At 48.2% G+C, this 19,796-nt stretch overlaps 1 protein-coding gene across 15 annotated transcripts in view; it reads left to right on the top strand.

The window, feature by feature from the left end:
* Positions 1-19,796, top strand: part of LOC139233972 (supervillin-like) — a 236,529-nt gene that overhangs the window by 190,403 nt on the left and 26,330 nt on the right. For all 15 annotated transcript variants that reach the window (XM_070864696.1, XM_070864701.1, XM_070864699.1 and 12 more), the window contains 5 exons: positions 269-424; positions 2,800-2,936; positions 4,934-5,081; positions 10,575-10,720; positions 15,598-15,773. In XM_070864696.1, the coding sequence (XP_070720797.1) occupies positions 269-424; positions 2,800-2,936; positions 4,934-5,081; positions 10,575-10,720; positions 15,598-15,773 (763 nt within the window). The remainder of the gene's footprint in view (positions 1-268; positions 425-2,799; positions 2,937-4,933; positions 5,082-10,574; positions 10,721-15,597; positions 15,774-19,796) is intronic.

The raw sequence follows: 19,796 nt of genomic DNA, 5'->3' as shown, positions 1-19,796 counted from the left end.
TACAATTTATTCCAACCCATGCATTATCTTCTATATAACATACGCCAGCCTTTGCATTATCCTCTATGTTACAGTCTCCATTGGGTCCATTAACCTGTAGGTAGCACACTCCAACTGTGTAGAACTGTCTGTAACATGCTCCAGCTAGTGCCTTGTCCTATGTGTAACACAGTCTTGTTTAGCTGTTTCCAGTGTATAAAGTAGATCTTTTTTTGTTCTGCCTTGGGTTTATTAGTCTATCTCAGGAACGTTTTTTGTACATCCACAGTGGCGAAACACTCTAACTACGCGGACGTGGCCTTGGCAGGACTAGCGAGCAAGGAGAACTTCAAAAACGTGAATCTGCGGAACGTGAAGATGACAGACCAGATGTCCAGGAACAGCACACTCCCATTCAACAAGGTGATGCTGCTGCAAGTGAAAGGTAACCATTGTCCAGTTGTATCGCCTCCTGATAATTGAGAAGAACATTTAAAGCTTTGAGAAAGTAAGAGGTTTATACGTTCAGTTAAAAACCAACATGGCCTCTGTGATCTCAAATCAAATCCAACCTCGGTTAAATGATTGAAACAGGACTCCCGCCCAAACGCAGCAGGAATGGCAACCTGTGGGGCAGGAGTGGGATATTGGGGGGGCAGGAGCCCGAGGGAATCCCGACATATAGTAAGTGTTTGAGGGGGGAATGTCACTGAGATGTTCGCGGTAGGGGAGAGAGGAAGGAAGCCCGTGACTGGGGAGGCCCGGAATTTCCTTGTGCGGTCCGAAGGAGCACTGACGGCCCCTGCTCTGGGCGTCTTGGCCACAATCCCGGGTTAACATCGTGTCAGGGTCCGAATGGCATCACCAGCATGTTAACCCCTCCCGCCCGTACCAGAGCAAGCAGGGTGAACATCGAGGCTCGAGAGTCTTCAGACTATTCTAGCACGGGGTGCGTGGAATGGGGTAAGAAAATGGGAAAAAAAGAACCTTCTGAGAGATTTGCCTGAAAACGGGTTCTTTTCAAGCCCGAGCCTGCACAAAAGCACATTCGATCCCGTGTGTTGGCGTGTCAACAAATTGTGGCACTGGCTGCTGCCAAATGCCAAGTTCATGTCATAATAACCCTTCTAATATGCGTAATGGATTGCCTTGAGCAAAGCTGCTGCTACACTGCAGCTGTGTTTTATCCGACCCATTCCCTGAAGACCAAAAGGTCTGAAGCAGTGTAAATAAGCATGCCCCGAGGTCAGCCAGAAGCTGTTGCGGAGGGAGTTGTTCTCTTCAACAGGGGCCAGCTGATCGCAGTCAGAAGAAACCAGCAGGAAATGACAGGCTTTTTAAAATTATATATGTGTTTTAAGATGCTGCTTGTTCATTGGGTAGGTTCCCCAGCCAGTCGGTTGTAATTTGTTACTGTTTTAGGAATATGATATTTAATCCAATCACTTTCAAAGTGTGACACATTGAGGTGTGACGGACACATCAGAGGTAATCTGTACCGATAGGTCGATAATAAGAAATATAACCTGCTCCCAAAAATGTAGAACTTCCGACTTAATAGCATTGTGGGAGCACCTTCACCACACAGACTGCAGCGGTTCAAGAACAAGGCCCATCACCACCTTCTCAGGGCAAATAGGGATGGGCAATAAATGCCGGCCTTGCCAGCGACGTCCATATCCCGAGAATGATTTTTTAAGAAGCGTAGAGTTGTTGCTGGCTGGCTTAGGTTTTGTCTTTTGATAGACAGTCCTATCCCCAAGCTATAACCATGCTCTTTGATAGAAACATAGAAACATAGAAACATAGACATAGAAAATAGGTGCAGGAATAGGCCATTCAGCCCTTCGAGCCTGCACCACCATTCAATAAGATCATGACTGATCATTCACCTCAGTACCCCTTTCCTGCTTTCTCTCCATACCCCTTGATCCCTTTAGCCGTAAAGGCCATATCTAACTCCCTCTTGAATATATCCAATGAACTGGCATCAACAACTCTCTGCGGTAGAGAATTCCACAGGTTAACAACTCTCTGAGTGAAGAAGTTTCTCCTCATCTCGGTCCTAAATGGCTTACCCCTTATCCTTAGACTGTGTCCCTTGGTTCTGGACTTCCCCAACATCGGGAACATTCTTCCTGCATCTAACCTGTCCAGTGTCATCAGAATTTTATATGTTTCTATGAGATCCCCTCTCATCCTCCTAAACTCCAGTGAATACAGGCCCAGTCGATCCAGTCTCGCTTTTTGCAGTTAGAGGTACTGGAAGCACTGACCCTTGCTGTGGTACAGTTCCACAAGTGCCAGCAACCTTTGGTACTCTAGCCACATGGCTGTTCATTGTGTGTGAATGTAGACTGCAAGTGTTAAGGGGCTGTACAGGGGGGTCTATGGTAAAACATCACAGATATGTTTGCACCTGTCCTGACCGATGGGGTAATTTGGACTTTGGTGGTACAGCGTAATGTAAAATGGGCAATATTGAATCAGCTGCACTCCCAGTTTTCATTTCCCTTGAAGCCCATCGACGCGTGCGGGAGCAATCTGGCTGATCCTCCCCCTGCCCCAACCCAGGGCTGCCGATGTCACTTGTAGCACCTCCACTGCCACTTCAGCAGCGGTGAACTAACGCACAGCAAGCCCCGAATCCAACCGGCCTTTCTTCAACTGTGAAACTGATGTGCAACCTAGCCCCGAGCTCTCCGTTAACTTTGTGGTCTTGCCAGGTGATTTAAGGCACCGTTAAGTGTTGACAAATGACGGCTTGTTTCTATGTGCGGATCAGACGCCGAACCCAGGGGTAACTCTGCCCTTTCTCAGGTCGCAGGCACGTCCAGGTTCGATTGGTGGAGCCAAGAGCCACCTCACTTAACAGTGGGGACTGTTTCCTGTTGGTCACTGCCCAGCACTGCTTTCTTTGGACTGGAGAATTTGCGAATGTAATTGAGCGCTCCAAGGTATGGGCGTTAAATCTGATTCATTAATCACACGGGTTAGATAAGTTCATCGATGAAAACTTGCTCTTACCTCTCATCTCATGTCTGCTTCAGTAGTTGTACTTGGGCAAGTTCGTTGGTTGTACCATTGAAGTCACTTAGTTATTCCCACCAGCAATGTTCCCTGTAATTTACCGGGCTGCGTGGCCCATTCACAATTCCGCACACGCACGGTTTTTGCAATTTAAAAGCCAGCTATCCGGGAAGCTCAGGAGCGCTGCACATCAGCACAGCTTAACTGGAATGTTGCTCACAGTTATGTAGACTAGACTTGTATTCCCGTGAGTATAGAGGATTAAGGGGTGATATAATTGAGGTGTTTAAGATGATTAGAAGATTTGATAGGTGTAATGTATGCATCTGTGAGCATGCTGTAGAGCTGTTGCATTGTGAGTGGCTGAGCCAGTCACGTGATGTTCACAAAACTCAATAAAACCCCAGCCAGTTGGGTTTGGGTCATCCATGATGAGCTATGCAGTTGTGAGCCTAGGGGATGAACTGATAATGTGTAGTGTGATTTGCTAATAAATGAATGAGTTCTTAACAGCAATGTGTTGCTATGAATTCTTAAGCAAATAACCCATGAAGCAAATATAATTGGGGTAGATAGAGAGAAACTATTTCCTCTGGTGGGTCCAGGGCAAGGGGGGGCATAACCTTAAAATTAGAGCCGGGCCATTCAGGGGTGATGTCGGGAAGCACTGCTTCACACGAAGGGGAGTGAAAATCTGGAACCCTCTCTGCTGAGGCTGGGGGTCAATTGAAACTTTCAAAACTGAGGTTGATGGATTTGTGTTAGGTAAGGGTGTTAAGAGTTGCGGAACCAAGGCGGGTAGATGGAGTTAAGATACAGATCAGCCATGATCTAATTGAATGGCGGAACAGGCTCAAAGGGCTGAATGGCCTACTCCTGCTCCTATGTTCCACCCTATGGAGAGGTGTCTCACTTGCACTCTAAACCTATACTAGTAAGAAGCAGCGAGGAGTTGAATTCGTGTTGATAGTAATTAACATGATCAAATGAAATTGCTCAGTTGGGGTAACATGTCTGTTGAAATAGGTGAAAGAATTTGATACAAATGTGGATGTTACTCATGTCACATAGCCTCCCTCTTCCATTTTCTTGCTGTTTCCATTTTCCCCTCTGTGCACACGGAATTAGCTCTAAAACCATTTAACTATGGTATTACACATCAGCAGATCTCTTGCGGAGTGGCTCACGGTGAGTGGGAGGAACATAACAATAGGGATATTATCAACAGAGTGTGACAGGGAAGGTGTTGCAGGGAGAAGTGTAACTTTGGCAGGGAGAGTGCACTATATGCAAGACTTCATTAAGATTAGCCTTAGTCCCACTTGTAATGTATGCACCTGCGAGTATGCTCACAGGCTGGTAGAGCGCTTGAATTGTGAGTGGCTTAAGACTCAATAAAACCCCAGCCAGTTGGGTTTAGGGGATCCATGATGAGGCAGGCAGTTGTGAGCCTGGTGGCTGAACTGGTAATGTATAGTGTGATTGTTAAAACTTTGTTAATAAACCAACTCGTTCTTAATAGCAATGTGTTGCTATGAATTCTTAAGCCAAGAATCCATGAAGCAAATACATTACGCCACTCACGCCCTCCACACCAGTCATGTCCCAAAGCCATTTCTGTCGTTCCACATGAAACGCAGCTCTTTGGACAACACTGACCGTCTGAAATTGCAGGTGGTCTTCCAGGGTGATGCCTCAGATCTTCATTTTACTCCATAACTGCTTACTGTGGCAGCTCTGTGTCTTTGCACCACATTGTAGTGGCAGGTGCCACTCAGAACCATTAGCCAAACACTTAGACTGACCTGAGCTATGGATCATAGTGGTTGCTGCCTGTTGTGTCTCCGATTCATTTGATGTGGTCAAATATCAACCAGTATTTCACAATAAGTAATCACCAACTGTACCTCTGTACCATGTTTAGGCGTCGGAGCTGGCTAGTTTCATCCAGACAAAGCGTGAGCTGGGCTGCCGAGCAGCCAACGTTACCATTATTGAAGAGGGCATCAACAGTCAAACGAAAAGGGCCAAGGAGTTCTGGGATCTTCTAGGCGGCCACGCTGAATATCAAGGTAAGGAGCTCAAACTAGTGGCCGATGTCATTGAAGGTGCAGATCGCTCAGTTGCGGGTAATTTACACACATGAATCGGTGGAAGGACACCAGACAGATCCTCAAATGGCAACAGTTTTTTGTTATTGAATGAATCTGTTGGAAACTTGTAGGTTGACTGACCTGACAGTAGGTTGGAGAGAATTTCCTGTTACTGTACTGGGCAAATTGGTTTGCCTAGGTGTAGCACAAAGAGGGAAATCAGACAAGGAGGACAGATTACAGTTGTAAAGACACACGATTGATTTTGCTCTAGGCGCCTCGCTTAGGTGATGCAATTTACCAGATGCAATAACAAGAAACTGTGTCCCTAATCCCTGGTGTCACTCTGTGTTCCTTTTTCTTGATGTCATCTTTTGTTGGATAACAAAATTACAAAAATAATCAAAAGTATTTGAGACTACTTGAAAACGTCAGCCAGAAACACAATTCAATACAGAATAGACGGCTGAAGTGGGTCCTATTACTGGTATTGAATCACTAACACCGCCACTAACACCATCATCATCATAGGCAGTCCCTTGGAATCGAGGAAGACTTGCTTCCACTCTAAAAGTGAGTTCTCAGGTGACAGTCCAATACAGAAATTACAGTCTCTGTCACAGGTGGGACAGACTGTGGTTGAAGGAAAGGGTGGGTGGGGAATCTGGTTTGCCGCACGCTCCTTCTGTTGCCTGCGCTTGATTTCTGCATGCTCTTGGCGACGAGACCCGAGGTGCTCAGCGCCCTCCCAGATGCTCTTCCTCCACTTTGGGCGGTCCTGGGTCAGAGCTTCCCAGGTGTCGGTGGGGATGTTTTATCAAGGAGGCTTTGAGGGTGTCCTTGAAACGTTTCTTCTGCCCACCTGGGGCTCGCTTGCCATACAGGAGTTCCGAGTAGAGTCTACTCTACCACTGACACCATCACAGTTGTTGCTGACACTACCGCCCATGCTGTCATGCCCACCACCGACACCACCACTGCCGACACAATAAACAAAAGAATATACTTGCTTTGGAGGCAGCTCAGAGAAGGTTCACTAGATTGATTTCGGAGATGAGGGGGTTGACTTATGATGAAAGGTTGAGTAGGTTGGGCTTCTACTCATTGGAATTCAGAAGAATGAGAGGTGATCTTATCGAAACGTATAAGATTATGAGGGGGCTTGATAAGGTGGATGTAGAGAGCAAGTTATTATTTAAATGGAGAAAGATTGCAAAGTGCTGCAGTACAGCAGGACCTGGGGGTACTTGTGCATGAAACACAAAAGGTTAGTATGCAGGTACAGCAAGTGATCAGCAAGGCCAATGGTATCTTGGCCTTTATTGCAAGGGGGATGGAGTATAAAAGCAGGGAAGTCTTGCTCCAGTTGTACAGGGTATTGGTGAGGCCACACCTGGAATACTGCGTGCAGTTTTGGTTTCCATATTTACGAAAGGATATACTTGCTTTGGAGGCAGTTCAGAGAAGGTTCACTAGGTTGCTTCCGGGGATGAGGGGGTTGACTTACGAGGAAAGGTTAAGTAGGTTGGGACTCTACTCATTGGAATTCAGAGGAATGAGAGGTGATCTTATTGAAATATATAAGATTATGAGGGGGCTTGACAAGGTGGATGCAGAGAGGATGTTTCCACTGATGGGGGAGACTAGAACTAGAGGGCAGGATCTTAGAATAAGGGCCGCCCATTTAAAACTGAGATGAGGAGGAATTTCTTATCTCAGAGGGTTGTGAATCTGTGGAATTCACTGCCTCAGAGAGCTGTGGAAGCTGGGACATTGAATAAATTGAAGACAGGAAGAGACAGTTTCTTAAATGATAAGGGAATAAGGTATTATGGGGAGCGGACGGGGAAGTGGACCTGAGTCCATGATCGGATCAGCCATGATCGTGTTGAATGGCGGAACAGGCTCGAGGGGCCATATGGCCTACTCCTGCTCCTATTTCTTATGTTCTTATGTACCATCACCTCTTCTGATCGTCTCTCCACAGAGTCATTGTGGCATTGTTGATTGCTCATTGTTTGAGGGTCGTGTTGATGTTGCCACTACTCATTCAACATTTCAATACAGGGCGTACTCTTTTCTGTCTCCATAATTATTTGTTGGGATGACGTGTATGGTAGCCCTGCCAATACCTGTCCCCGTGTCTGCAATTTCCATTCTTTTTTTTAAAACGATATTCAATGTGTTTTTTAAGTTATCCGGAAGTGAAATTTACTGTCTTTTAGGCACAACCAGACTGCATCGTCTCATTCTTCGACATATCTGCTGTGTAGGAATATTGTTCAGTGATTGGAGAACATTGCGATTCAGTTTCAGGAATAGGATTAAAATCTCGCTGGCTGCTCATGGGCTAATTAAATACAGCAGATTGTTGAGGTTCCAACTTTCATCAAGAACATGATTTGAAGGACGATAGATTTGTTTTAATATTTTCCTTACAATTTATGCTGTTCCCAGTCTCTTACACTCTCTCACATTCAATCACACTCACTGACATTCACTCACTCATTTTCACAATCATTCACTCACTCACTCACTCACTCTCATTCCCTCTCTCACACCCTCTCTCTTACTCCCTCTCTCTCACTCCCGCTCTCTCACTCATGCTCTCTTACACCCTCTCTCTCTCACCCTCTCTCTCACTCCCTCTCTCTCACTCCCTCTCTCTCACTCCCCCTTTCTCACGCCCTCCCCCTCTCTCACTCCCTCTCTCACTCCCTCTCTTTCACACCCTCCCTCTCTCTCACACCCTCCCTCTCTCACACCCTCCCCCTCTCTCACACCCTCCCTCTCTCTCACACCCTCCCTCTCTCTCACACCCTCCCTCTCTCTCACACCCTCCCTCTCTCTCACACCCTCCCTCTCTCTCACACCCTCCCTCTCTCTCACACCCTCCCTCTCTCTCACACCCTCCCTCTCTCTCACACCCTCCCTCTCTCTCAAACCCTCCCTCTCTCTCACACCCTCCCTCTCTCTCACACCCTCCCTCTCTCTCACACCCTCCCTCTCTCTCACACCCTCCCTCTCTCTCACACCCTCCCTCTCTCTCACACCCTCCCTCTCTCTCACACCCTCCCTCTCTCTCACACCCTCCCTCTCTCTCACACCCTCCCTCTCTCTCACACCCTCCCTCTCTCTCACACCCTCCCTCTCTCTCACACCCTCCCTCTCTCTCACACCCTCCCTCTCTCTCACACCCTCCCTCTCTCTCACACCCTCCCTCTCTCTCACACCCTCTCTCTCACACCCTCTCTCTCACACCCACTCTCTCACACCCACTCTCTCACACCCTCTCTCTTATTCCCTCTCTCGCTCTCCCTCCCTCTCTCCCTCCCTCTCTCACTCCCTCTTTCTCACTCCCTCTCTCTCACACCCTCTCTCTCACACCCTCCCTCTGTCTCACACCCTCTCTCTCACACCTGCTTTCTCACACCCTTTCTCTCAAGCCCTCTCTCATTCATGGATTCACTCACTCACTGACCCACACACTGTTGGGCAATGAGAGAGCAGGTATCCTGTTTTCAGACTGCTATCAGTGCATCTTCAGAGCAGTTTTGAGCTCTAAAGGAGGACAATCTTGTCAAAAGCAAGTTCTAACAGCCTGGAAGAGCCTCACTGAATGCAGTCCTTGGGCTCGAGTTTTGCCGACTTTGCGAGCGGGTTTTCGCCGCGATGTGACCCTCCGCGGCAAAAACCCGGTTGGCGGGATCATCGGTGACCTTTTTGCGGCGGCGTTTCCACGTACCGCCGGGGAGAGAAGTGCCGACATGCAACGCCGGAAATAGTGTTTGCGATGGATTTTTGGCACTTTTGGGACCCGTACGCCACGCCCAGAATATTGACAGGGTCAAACCTCTCGGTGCAGCCCTGCCAGCAGCGGTAAGTATGAAAACCTGCAAACAATGTAAGTTAAAGTTTTTATTTTTTTATTATTTTTCAGTGATTTAGTAGGTAAGGGTTTTGTGAATGTTTTATGAATGTTTTTTGTTGTTGCCCCCCCCACCCCCCCTCGCAGCGCTATCAGCCCCGGACTAAAGTTGCCAAAATTTGCGGTTTGCGTCGCAAATGCTTGTGCAACGCCGATTTTTGCCGTTGTGCAAATTAAAGGCTGAAAAGCTGGCCTAAAAACGGTAGTGAAGCGAAAAAGGTAATTTTGGCGTAAAACTTCCGTTTTTGTCGAAAAACTAAATTCTAGCCCCTTGTGTTGTTAATGTTACAGTGGTGTTCCCCAGGATCGGCTCTGGGACCACTGCTTTTTGTGATATATATTAATGACTCGGATGTGGGTGTACAGAGCATAATTGCAACATTTACATTTGACACAAAACTTGGAAGTATAGTGAACAGTGAGGGGGATAATGATAGACTTCAAGCGGACATGGACAGGCTGGTGAAATGGTCGGACAAGTCGCAGATGAAATTTAATGCCGAAAATTGTGAGTTGATACATTTTGGTAGAAAGAATGAGGAGAGGAAATGTAAACTAAAGGGTACAGTCCTAAAGGGGGTGCATGAACTGAGAGACCTGGGGGGTATATGTGCACAAATCGTTGAAGGTGGCAGGGCAGGTTGAGAATGCGGCTAAAAATGCTTACGGGATCCTGGGCTTCACGAATAGAGGTATAGTTCAAAAGCGTGGAAATTCTGAAGAACCTCAACTGGAGTATTGTGTCCAATTCTGGGCACCGCACTTTAGGAAGGATGTGAAGGCCTTAGAGAGGGCGCAAAAAAGATTTCCGAGAATGATTCCAGGGATGATGGACTTCAGTTATGTGAATAGACTGGAGAAGCTGGGGTTGTTTTCCTTAGAGCAGAGAAGAGTGAGAGGAGATTTGATCGATAAAAGTTGCTCATGTCAGGTTGAAGTAGCAGTGATTAGTAGTCCTGGCGATCAGGGCTAAAGCTTTGAAGCTCTAACTATCAATTGTGTCTCTATTACTGTTATTGACGTTAATCTCCGGGGTAACACCAGCGGGTGCTTGCAGCAATAGATGCAGGAATGATTCCAGGGATGAGGAACTTCAGTGACGTGGATAGACTGGAGAAGCTGGGGTTGTTCTCCTTTGTTTGAGGGGAGATATGATCGAGGAGTTCAAAATCATGAGGGGTCTGGACAGGGCAGATAGAGAGAAACTGTTCCCATTTGTCGAGAACCAGAGGACACAGATTTAAGGTGATTAGCAAAAGAATCAAAGGCGATGTAAGAAAACCCTTTTTTTTACACAGCGTGTGGTTAGGATCTGGAATGCACTGCCTCGAAGGTTGGTGGAGGAAGAATCAATCACTGCTTTCAAAAGGATAAGTACCTGAAGGAAAATTATTTTTGCAGGGCTACAAGGAAAGGGCGGGGGAGTGGGACTAGCTGAGGTGCTCTTGCAGAGAGCTGGCACGGGTTCGACAGGCCGAATGGCCTTCTGCGCTGTAACCATTCTCTGATTCTATGATACTGATTGCTCACTGTTGGCTCTGCAGATGCAGGGGATCCTGAGGAAGATGAGGTGTATGAAGCGGCAATCACAGAAACAAACTACATATATCGTCTGGTTGAGGGCAAGCTCGTCCCAGACAATGAATTGTGGGGCAAGATCCCTCGGTGTTCCATGCTGAACTCACAGGAGGTAGGAGCGCTCGGTGCAGTTGCATTTTCAAACCATACGGCCTGTGGCTGATCCTGAATGTGTAGCAGTGCATCAACATTACTGAGATCATTCATTCTTCAAAGTGAATGATTTATTAGCATATTTTAGCAGCATTGCAAGATCCCAGTAATACACACACGTAATCTATTTGAAAATTGCGCAAAATAAAGTGAACTTTCAAATCCCACGTATGGATTTTCCAGCTTGGAGGTTTAGTCACGTGATGTTGCCTGGACAGGAGAATTTTGGCTATGAGGAAAAATTGGATAGGCTGCGTTTGTTTTCTTTGGAACAGAGGAGACTGAGGTGAATAAAATGATGAGGAGCCTAGATAGAGTGGGAGGAAGAACCTATTTCCTTTAGCAGAAGGGTCAATAACAAGGGGGCAAAGATTTAAAGTAATTGGTAGGTTTAGAGGGGATTTGAGGGGAAATTATTTCACCCAGAGGGTGGTGGGTCTGGAACTCACTGCCTGAAAGGGTGGTCGAGGCAGAAACCCTCACCACATTTAAAAAGTATTTGGATGTGCACTTGAAGTGCCGTAACCTACAGGGCTACGGACCTAGAACTGAAAAGTGGGATTAGGCTGGATAGCTCTTTGTCGGCCGGCACGGACACGATGGGCCGAAATGGCCTCCTTCCGTGCTGTAAATTTCTATGATTCTATGTTCTAACCACGTGATGTCTGATAATGTGACGTCAGCAAATGTTAATGGGGCTAAAATGCCGGCCTCGCCGGGTCGGTACGGAGTGTGTACGGAGTGTGTACGGAGTGTGTACGGAGTGTGTACGGAGTGTGTACGGAGTGTGTACTGGATGTGTACGGGGTGTGTACTGGATGTGTACTGGATGTGTACGGGGTGTGTACGGGGTGTGTACGGGGTGTGCACGGGGTGTGCACGGGGTGTGCACGGGGTGTGCACGGGGTGTGCACGGGGTGTGTACTGGGTGTGTACTGGGTGTGTACTGGGTGTGTACTGGGTGTGTACTGGGTGTGTACGGGGTATGTACTGGATGTGCATTGGGTGTATACGGAGTGTGTACGGGGTGTGTACTGGATGTGCATGGGGTGTATACAGGTTGTGTATGGGGTGTGTACGGGGTGTGTACGGGGTGTGTACGGGGTGTGTACGGGGTGTGTACTGGATGTGTACTGGATGTGTACTGGATGTGCATTGGGTGTATACGGGTTGTGTATGGGGTGTGTACGGGGTGTGTATGGGGTGTGTACTGGGTGTGTACGGGGTGTGTATGGACCTGGCAAGATCCCGGCAAAGGCGGTTTTGGGCGTGCAATGCGCATGCGCCGAAAGCCAGCTTTTACGATCAGTCAAGTTTTGGCTTGACAGATCGCACGCATCCTCGCAGCCAGGACATTCGCGCGGCCGGGATTGAGCTATTTGCCCAACTCTTGCCCAGCAAATATCCTTAAAACTCTTGCACCTGGTAAAAGTTTTAAACAGTGTAAGAATTTTAAAATACATAATATTAAAAATTAAAAACACAGTTTTACGTTAAAAACCCTGTCCACTGAGGTAAGTTTATTTTAAACCTTATTAAAACACTTTAAACAAAAATCCAAAAGATATATATTTTTTCTAAAACATTTAATCAACTTTAATGTCAATTAATTATAATTATGTGAGGTCTGTTTTTTATTTTTTATGTTGTGTTTAGTGTGTTTGGGTTTTTTCCCTCATTTTTAAGTGTTCTGTCCACCCCAATGCATGGGACGGATAATCCGGGAAAATTCAGCTCTTTGCTTTTTTTTGGAGGGAGGCGGAAGTGATGATGGGGCGACTGTCGCTCCGAGTCATCAGCGCGGCGCGGACGTGTCACAATGTCCTGCCCCTTCACTTAAAGGGGCAGGCCACTGCGAACTCTGCAGCCACTTTAGTGGCAAACACTGGACCACCAGAGAGGCTTTCGGCCGGGCCAGGGGTCCGGTACCCAAGAGAGGGTGCTGGGGCTGCCTGTTGGTGGCCCGGCCGAACCCGTGGCCACCATTGTCGGGCCGACCTGGCAGTCGGCCGACAAGTAAATTAAAATGGCGGCCGCGGCAGTGCGCCCTACCCTTTAAGGGCGGACATGCCGCCCTGCCCAGCCACAGGCAGCTGCCCGCCAGGGAAAGCTGTCGGGAGCACCAATCGGCAGCCGATCCACTCCCGCGGGGCAATTTCCCACGCGGGGCGGAAAGGGGGTGGCCGCCTCATTGAGGCTCTTACAGAAAGGGGCAACTTCGGCCCCACTGCCTTTCAAATGAGACGTTTAACTAAGGCCCTGTCTGCCCTCTCAGGTGAACATAAAAGATCCAACAGCAATATTTCGAAGAAGAGCAGGGGAGTTCTCCCCGGTCTCCTGGCCAATATGTGCCCCTCAACAAACACCGCAATGTAGGACCCTGCTGAGCGCAAATTGGCTTCCACGTACATTTCGAAGTACTTAATTGGCTGTTAAGCGCTTTGGGACGTCCCGAGGATGTGAAAGGTGCTCTATAAATGCAATTAATTATTTTATCTGTGAAACTACTGAAGAGAGGAGGCTCACAGCCCGGGCCGTTACTCATACCAGTGAAGACGACCATCCTCGTAGCAACCATATGCTTCTGTTTCTTCTGTATGCAGTCGCGGGGTAAACCCACATTGATACATTATTAGCACACGAATGCGCGAGCGTGTGAGATTCCTTTGTTTCCAGTTCCATCGGTTACAGCACTGGACAAAGATATTTTGTCCAATCCCTGTTAATGCAGTCGTATGCTGATATTGTACAGCATTCTTTCTCCCCAAACGCTTTTAATTATTAAAACCTTTAAAACAAGAGACATCCCTGAATTAAAAAACACCCTGACAGAATTAGCTGAAGTGCCTCCCCCTCGGGCACGGCTGGTGGAGGGCAGGCTGGCCCGCTGGCACTGCCCTATCGAGAAATCTTGGGCGTGCTGCCCACAATTTTTCATCCCAATGCTGGGTAGGTCGCGGGCAGTGATGGGGCCATTGGGCGAGCCCCCTTGTCACCAGCACGTCCCCAGGAAGCTGCCCCCTAAAGGCAGTGTCGGGTTACTGCCGCACTGCTGCTGATCAGTCAGTGTATTTGTACAGCCGCCGTCAAAACCTGCCGCAGCGCAATCGAAGAGATCACTGCTCCCGGAGGTGCTGCCCTCGTGTGGCACAATCCGCAAACAACAGGATCTTTATTGGTTTTTGTGTGAGCCGAAACAAGCGAGTGGTTGGCAGGGTATTCAACAACAAAGGACATCACAGCTGTGCCTGACATTGTCCTCAATCAACGACCATGCACGCTCACCTTCCAGTCGGGATCGCTCAGAAGTAGGATCCCTTTCCAGTTCCGGGGGCGTTTCACTCTAACTCTGCACAGACCCGGGATCAAACCTGAGACTTCGGGCCTGCGTGGTGTAGCTCCACCGCGGGTAATGAATCATTGGCTGTGCCACTGAAGGCGTGAAAGAACCAGCAGCTCTCTGGGGCCCCCCAATGCCCTTCGAAAGCAATGAATGTAGGTGTGGGTAGCCAAGAAAGCCAATCTGCACATAGCAAGGTCTCCCAAACTGTCAAAGAGATGAATCACCAGTTAATTTGTTTTTAGTTTAGGAGGAACGTTGGCCAAAACACTGAGAGAAGCCCCTGCTCACCTTCAAATAGTATTGTAGGATCTTTTCTATCTGCCTGAACCGTTGGAACAAGCAAATGGGACTTTGGTTTAATGTCTCACCTGAATGTTGGCACCTCTGACAATGCAGCTCTCCCTCACTGTGTCAGCCTGGATGATGTCCTGCTCCCGCAAAGGAAAGAAAAACACTTAAGGGGAGAAATTCGCGCTGTTTGCGCCTCACGTTAGCAGGACGCAAACATTCCCGCCCTAGGCGCAGGACCGCTCCCGCCTCCCGCGGAATTGCGTGGGGTTAGAGGAGGCGCAAGCCGGTAGGGCCCAGGCCATGCGCAGCGACCCATTATCGTCCCGGAGCCTCGTGAGGCCACCGCGGGCGATGCCCAAACCCGCAATTGCGGGTCGTGACCCGGGTCGCACTCGGCCTGCGGGGCGAAAATTAAAGGGGAGGTGCGCCGCGCAATTTTTTGGCAATGGCCAACTTACCGGTCGCGGCCTTGCCTTGTCGAATTGGCGAGATCCGTGCCGCGATGTTGCAGCCACGGCACTCCGCGACTGTGCTGGGCTGCTGCCACGGCACCCCACTCCCCAGTGGTGGAGCGGTGACCCCATTGCAGAGCTCTCAGCGTGCCCTCCCCTTTAACGGAAAGGGAGGGCCCTGTGCCCCCGCCAGCGTTAGGCGGCGCTCCGCGTAGCGCCGGTAAATTCCCGCGGTTAGCGTCCCAGTCCCAGTTCCGCCCCCGAGAGGAAATGGAGCTCACCACATTGCACTCCACTTCCTCGCGGGGACGGTAAGCCCGATTTCGTTGCCGGGGCGGGATCCCCTTATTTCAGCCCCTTATCTTTTCCGGCCTTTTGTGGGGCCGATTGCCTTCTCTCCTGGGTTGGCCTGGGGGGGAAAGAAGCAACGGCCTCCCTGCTCAGGCCTGAGTTAAAATTGCCATCGGGTCCGGATGAGGTCATCGGCACCTGACGTGCACATGTAGAGAAGGACCCCCGCCGACTCTGGACGGGGTGTCCTTGCTACCTGATCGGGTTAGAACGGGTTAGAACCGTGGTTGGGAAGATCCTGGCAGCTCCGGACCGAGGAAGCAACTCGGGCCACTTTAACTGCTCGCTCGCCTGCTTTCCGCCAGGCATTAGGGGTAAAATGAAGGTTCATCGTTTTCCTATTGGGTTGAGATGCAGTGGTTCATGTGATTGAGCTGACGCTTTCCCCTTGGTTTGCAGGTGCTGGTGCTAGATTTTGGCAGCGAGTTGTACATTTGGCACGGCAAAGAGGCGACGCTGGCACAACGAAAGACGGCTCTCCAACTGGGCAAACAGTTGTTGAGTGGTCCTTATGATTACAGCAACTGTGTGGTCAACCCCCTGGACCCCGGAGCCAGGAACTACATGTCCCAGCAGTGAGTTGCGAATACAGCAGTACGTTTTGGTGATCGTGTCTGATATGTTGGAGTCCATTATTAAAGAAGCAGTAGCAGGACATTTGGAAAAGCAAAATTCGGTCAGGCAGATTCAGCATGGATTTATGAAGGGGAAGTCATGTTTGACAAATTTGCTGGAATTCTTTGTGGATGTAACGAACAGGGTGGATAAAGGGGAACCAGTGGATATGGTGTATTTGGACTTCCAGAAGGCATTTGACAAGGTGCCACATTAAAGGTTACTGCACATAAAAGATAAAAGTTCACAGGGTTAGGGGTAATATATTTGTAGGATAGAGGATTGGCTAACTAACAGAAAGCAGAGAATCGGGATAAATGGTTCATTTTCTGGTTGGCAATCAGTAACTAGTGGGGTGCCGCAGGGATCAGTGCTGGGACCCCAATTATTTACAATCTATATTAACGACTTGGAAGAAGGGACTGATTGTAACGTAGCCAAGTTTGCTGACGATACAAAGATGGGAGGAGGACACAAAAAATCTGCAAAAGGACATAGATAGGCTAAGTGAGTGGGCAAAAATTTGGCAGATGGAGTATAATGTTGGAAAGTGTGAGGTCATGTACTTTGGCAGAAAAAAAATCAAAGAGCAAGTTATTATTTAAATGGAGAAAGATTGCACAGTGCTGCAGTACAGTGGGACCTGGGGGTACTTGTGCATGAAACACAAAAGGATAGTATGCAGGTACAGCAAGTGGTCAGGAAGGCCAATGGAATCTTGGCCTTTATTGCAAAGGGAATGGAGTATAAAAGCAGGGAAGTCTTGCTACAGCTATACATGGTATTGGTGAGGCCACACCTGGAATACTGCGTGCAGTTTTGGTTTCCATATGTACGTGCTTTGGAGGCAGTTCAGAGAAGGTTCACTCGGTTGATTCCGGGGATGAGGGGTTGACTTATGAGGAAAGGTTGAGTAGGTTGGGCCTCTACTCATTGGAATTCAGAAGAATGAGAGGTGAACTTCTCGAAATGTATAAGATTATGAGGGGGCTTGACAAGGTGGATGCAGAGAGGATGTTTCCACTGATGGGGGAGACTAGAACTAGGGGGCATGATCTTAGAATAAGGGGCCGCCTATTTAAAACTGAGATGAGGAGGAATTTCTTCTCTCAGAGGGTTGTAAATCTGTGGAATTTGCTGCCACAGAGAGCTGTGGAAGCTGGGACATTGAATAAATTTAAGACAGAGATAGACAGTTTTTTAAACGATAAGGGGATAAGAGGTTATGGGGAGCGGGCGGGGAAGTGGAGCTGAGTCCATAATCGAATCAGCCATGATCTTATTGAATGATGGAGCAGGCTCGAGGGGCCGTATGACCTACTCCTGTTCCTATTTCTTATGTTCTTATTATCCAATGGAGCTGGAAGTAGGGGTGCTGGTGTTGTGGCAGAATTGGTAACCTGAGAATTGAGCCACTTTAAAGAAGAAAGAAAGAAAGACTTACATTTATATAGCACTTTTCACGACCACCGGACGTCTCAAAGCGCTTTACAGCCAATGAAATACTTTTGAAGTGTAGTCACTGTTGTAATGTGGAAAACGCGGCAGCCAATTTGCGCACAGCAAACAGCTATGTGATAATGACCAGATAATCTGTTTTTTTTATGTTGATTGAGGGATAAATATTGGCCGGGACACCGGGGATAACTCGTGCTCTTCTTCAAAATAGTAATGGGATCTTTTACTTCCACTTGAGAGCAGACGAGACCTCGTTTTAACGTCTCATCCAAAAGACGACACCTCCGACAGTGCGGCAGTCCCTCAGCACTGCACTAGAGTGTCAGCCTAGATTTATGTGCTCAAGTCCCTGGAGTGGAATTATGAACCCACGAGGGGAGAGTGCTGCCCACTGAGCCACACTGACACTCTCCTTGACAGGGACTAGATATTGGCGTGGGGCAGAGATGGTGCTGACTGAGCATTGTCAAGTTTTATTGTGAATGAATATATCAATCATGTTAATTGATATGAACCATTACCACCATCAGCAGGCCGGGGCCATTGGAGGGAACAGCGTGCAGGGGCATACCACTGCAGGGAGCAGCGCGTGCTGCTGCAGGAGGGCGATTGGCTGCGAAGCCAGGTCGCTGATTGCAGTGCGGGCAGGCACAGCAGGAGGGGCGAAGGAGCGACAAGAGTTTGTAGATGAAAGTGACCGGGGCCCAGGAGAGACATGAGTTGGGCTCAGAAGAGGCGAGGGCCCAGGGGCAGCACGGGCCAGCCCACACTGCAATATGTGTGCACACTAGGTTCGTGCAGCAGAGCTGGTCTCCAGTCATCTTGGATAATCCTTGCCACTGGACCAAGACCTAGCTCTGTCAAGCCCGTGTGGTGGCTGGTGTGCAATGGCCACTACACGTTAAAAAAACCCACGCACAGCCATCTTCCACCCTTCAACATGTAGTTCGGGACCTGGAATATTAGGTCCTTCATTGAAACTCCTGTGAACTCATCCCTTTTCGGCATGGAAGCAAGTCATCCTCGCTTCGAGGGACTGCCTATGATGTGGGAAGAGATCGTTAGAGTGAGAGGAGGCTTGTGTGCAGTATAAACGCCAGCATAGACCGGATGGCCTATTGCTATGCTGTAGATTCTATGTAATTCTTTCAAATGAAAGTTATGACAAGATACTGGCCAACCTCCAGTAGAGTAGAGAAGGCCCAGAGGAGATTTAAAATTAAGAAGCGGTTTGATAATCACAGAATCATAGAAACTTATAGCATGGAAGGAGACCATTCGGCCCATCATGTTCGTGCCGGCCGACCAAGAGCTACCCAGCCTAATCCCACTTTCCAGCTCTTGGTCCGTAGCCCTGTAGGTTACAGCACTTCAAGTGCACATCCAAGTACTTTTTAAATACGGTGAGGGTTTCTGCCTCTTTTACCCTTTCAGGCAGTAAGTTCCAGACCCCCACCACCCTCTGGGCGAAAAAGATACCCCTCAAATCCGATCTAAACCTCCTACCAATTACTTTAAATCTGTGCCCCCTGCTTGTTGACCCCTCTGCTAATGGAAATAGGTCCTTCCTATCCACTCTGTCTAGGCCCCTCATAATTTTATACACCTCAATTAAGTCTCCCCTCAGCCACCTCTGTTCCAGAGAAATCAAACGCAACCTATCCAATTTTCCTCATGGCTAAAATTCTCCAGTCCAGGCAACATCCTCGTAAATCTCCCCTGTACCCTCTGTACCCAATCACATCTTTCCTGTAATGTGGTGACCAGTGTTTTATACAGTTCAAGCATAACCTCCCTGCTCCTATAATCTATGCCTTGGCTAATAAAGGAAGTATCCCGTATGCCTTCTTAAAAGGTGACTAGGGAAAGAGCATATCCATGAGAAAGGGTCTTCAATTTATAATTGCCATGACTAGGATGAGGAGAGGGGATAGGAAGAAATTCTTCATGAAGAGGGTTGTTGGAGCATTGAACTCTTTGCCACAGAGAGGCAGACACCATTGCATCTTTTAATATTTGAAGCGGAGGAAGATACTGGGCTGTGGAAAAGAGCAAGGCAGTGTCAAAAACTCGTTCTTGAAATAAAAACTGAGTTTGCTGGAAATAGCAGGTCAGGCAGTATCTGTGGAGAGAGAAACAATGGAGCCAAATTTTGGCCTGAGTTGCTCCTGATTTTTTGGAGCAACTGGTGTAGAACGGAGTATCTTAGAAATTCAAATTCTCGGCATTTAGTTTGCTCCAGTTCTAGTCAGTTAGAACAGTTTCACTTTGGAACAGAATTTTTTTTTCAAAAGGGGGTGTGTCCGGCCACTTACGCCTGTTTTCAAAGTTTCGTCAGTGAAAACTTACTCCAAACTAACTTAGAATGGAGTAAGTGAAGATTTTTGTACGCTCGAAAAAACCTTGTCTCCACTTTAGAAAATCAGGCGTAGGTTACAAATCAGGCGTAGGGAATGGGGGGGGGGGGGGGGGTTTAAAGGGAAGTTTACAAACATTAAACACTTCAGTTTTACAAATAAAGAGCC

The sequence above is a fragment of the Pristiophorus japonicus genome, chromosome 21 (genome assembly GCF_044704955.1).
Source record: "Pristiophorus japonicus isolate sPriJap1 chromosome 21, sPriJap1.hap1, whole genome shotgun sequence".
In the NCBI taxonomy this organism is placed as follows: domain Eukaryota; kingdom Metazoa; phylum Chordata; class Chondrichthyes; family Pristiophoridae; genus Pristiophorus; species Pristiophorus japonicus.
This window is presented reverse-complemented; position numbering and strand designations above follow the sequence as displayed.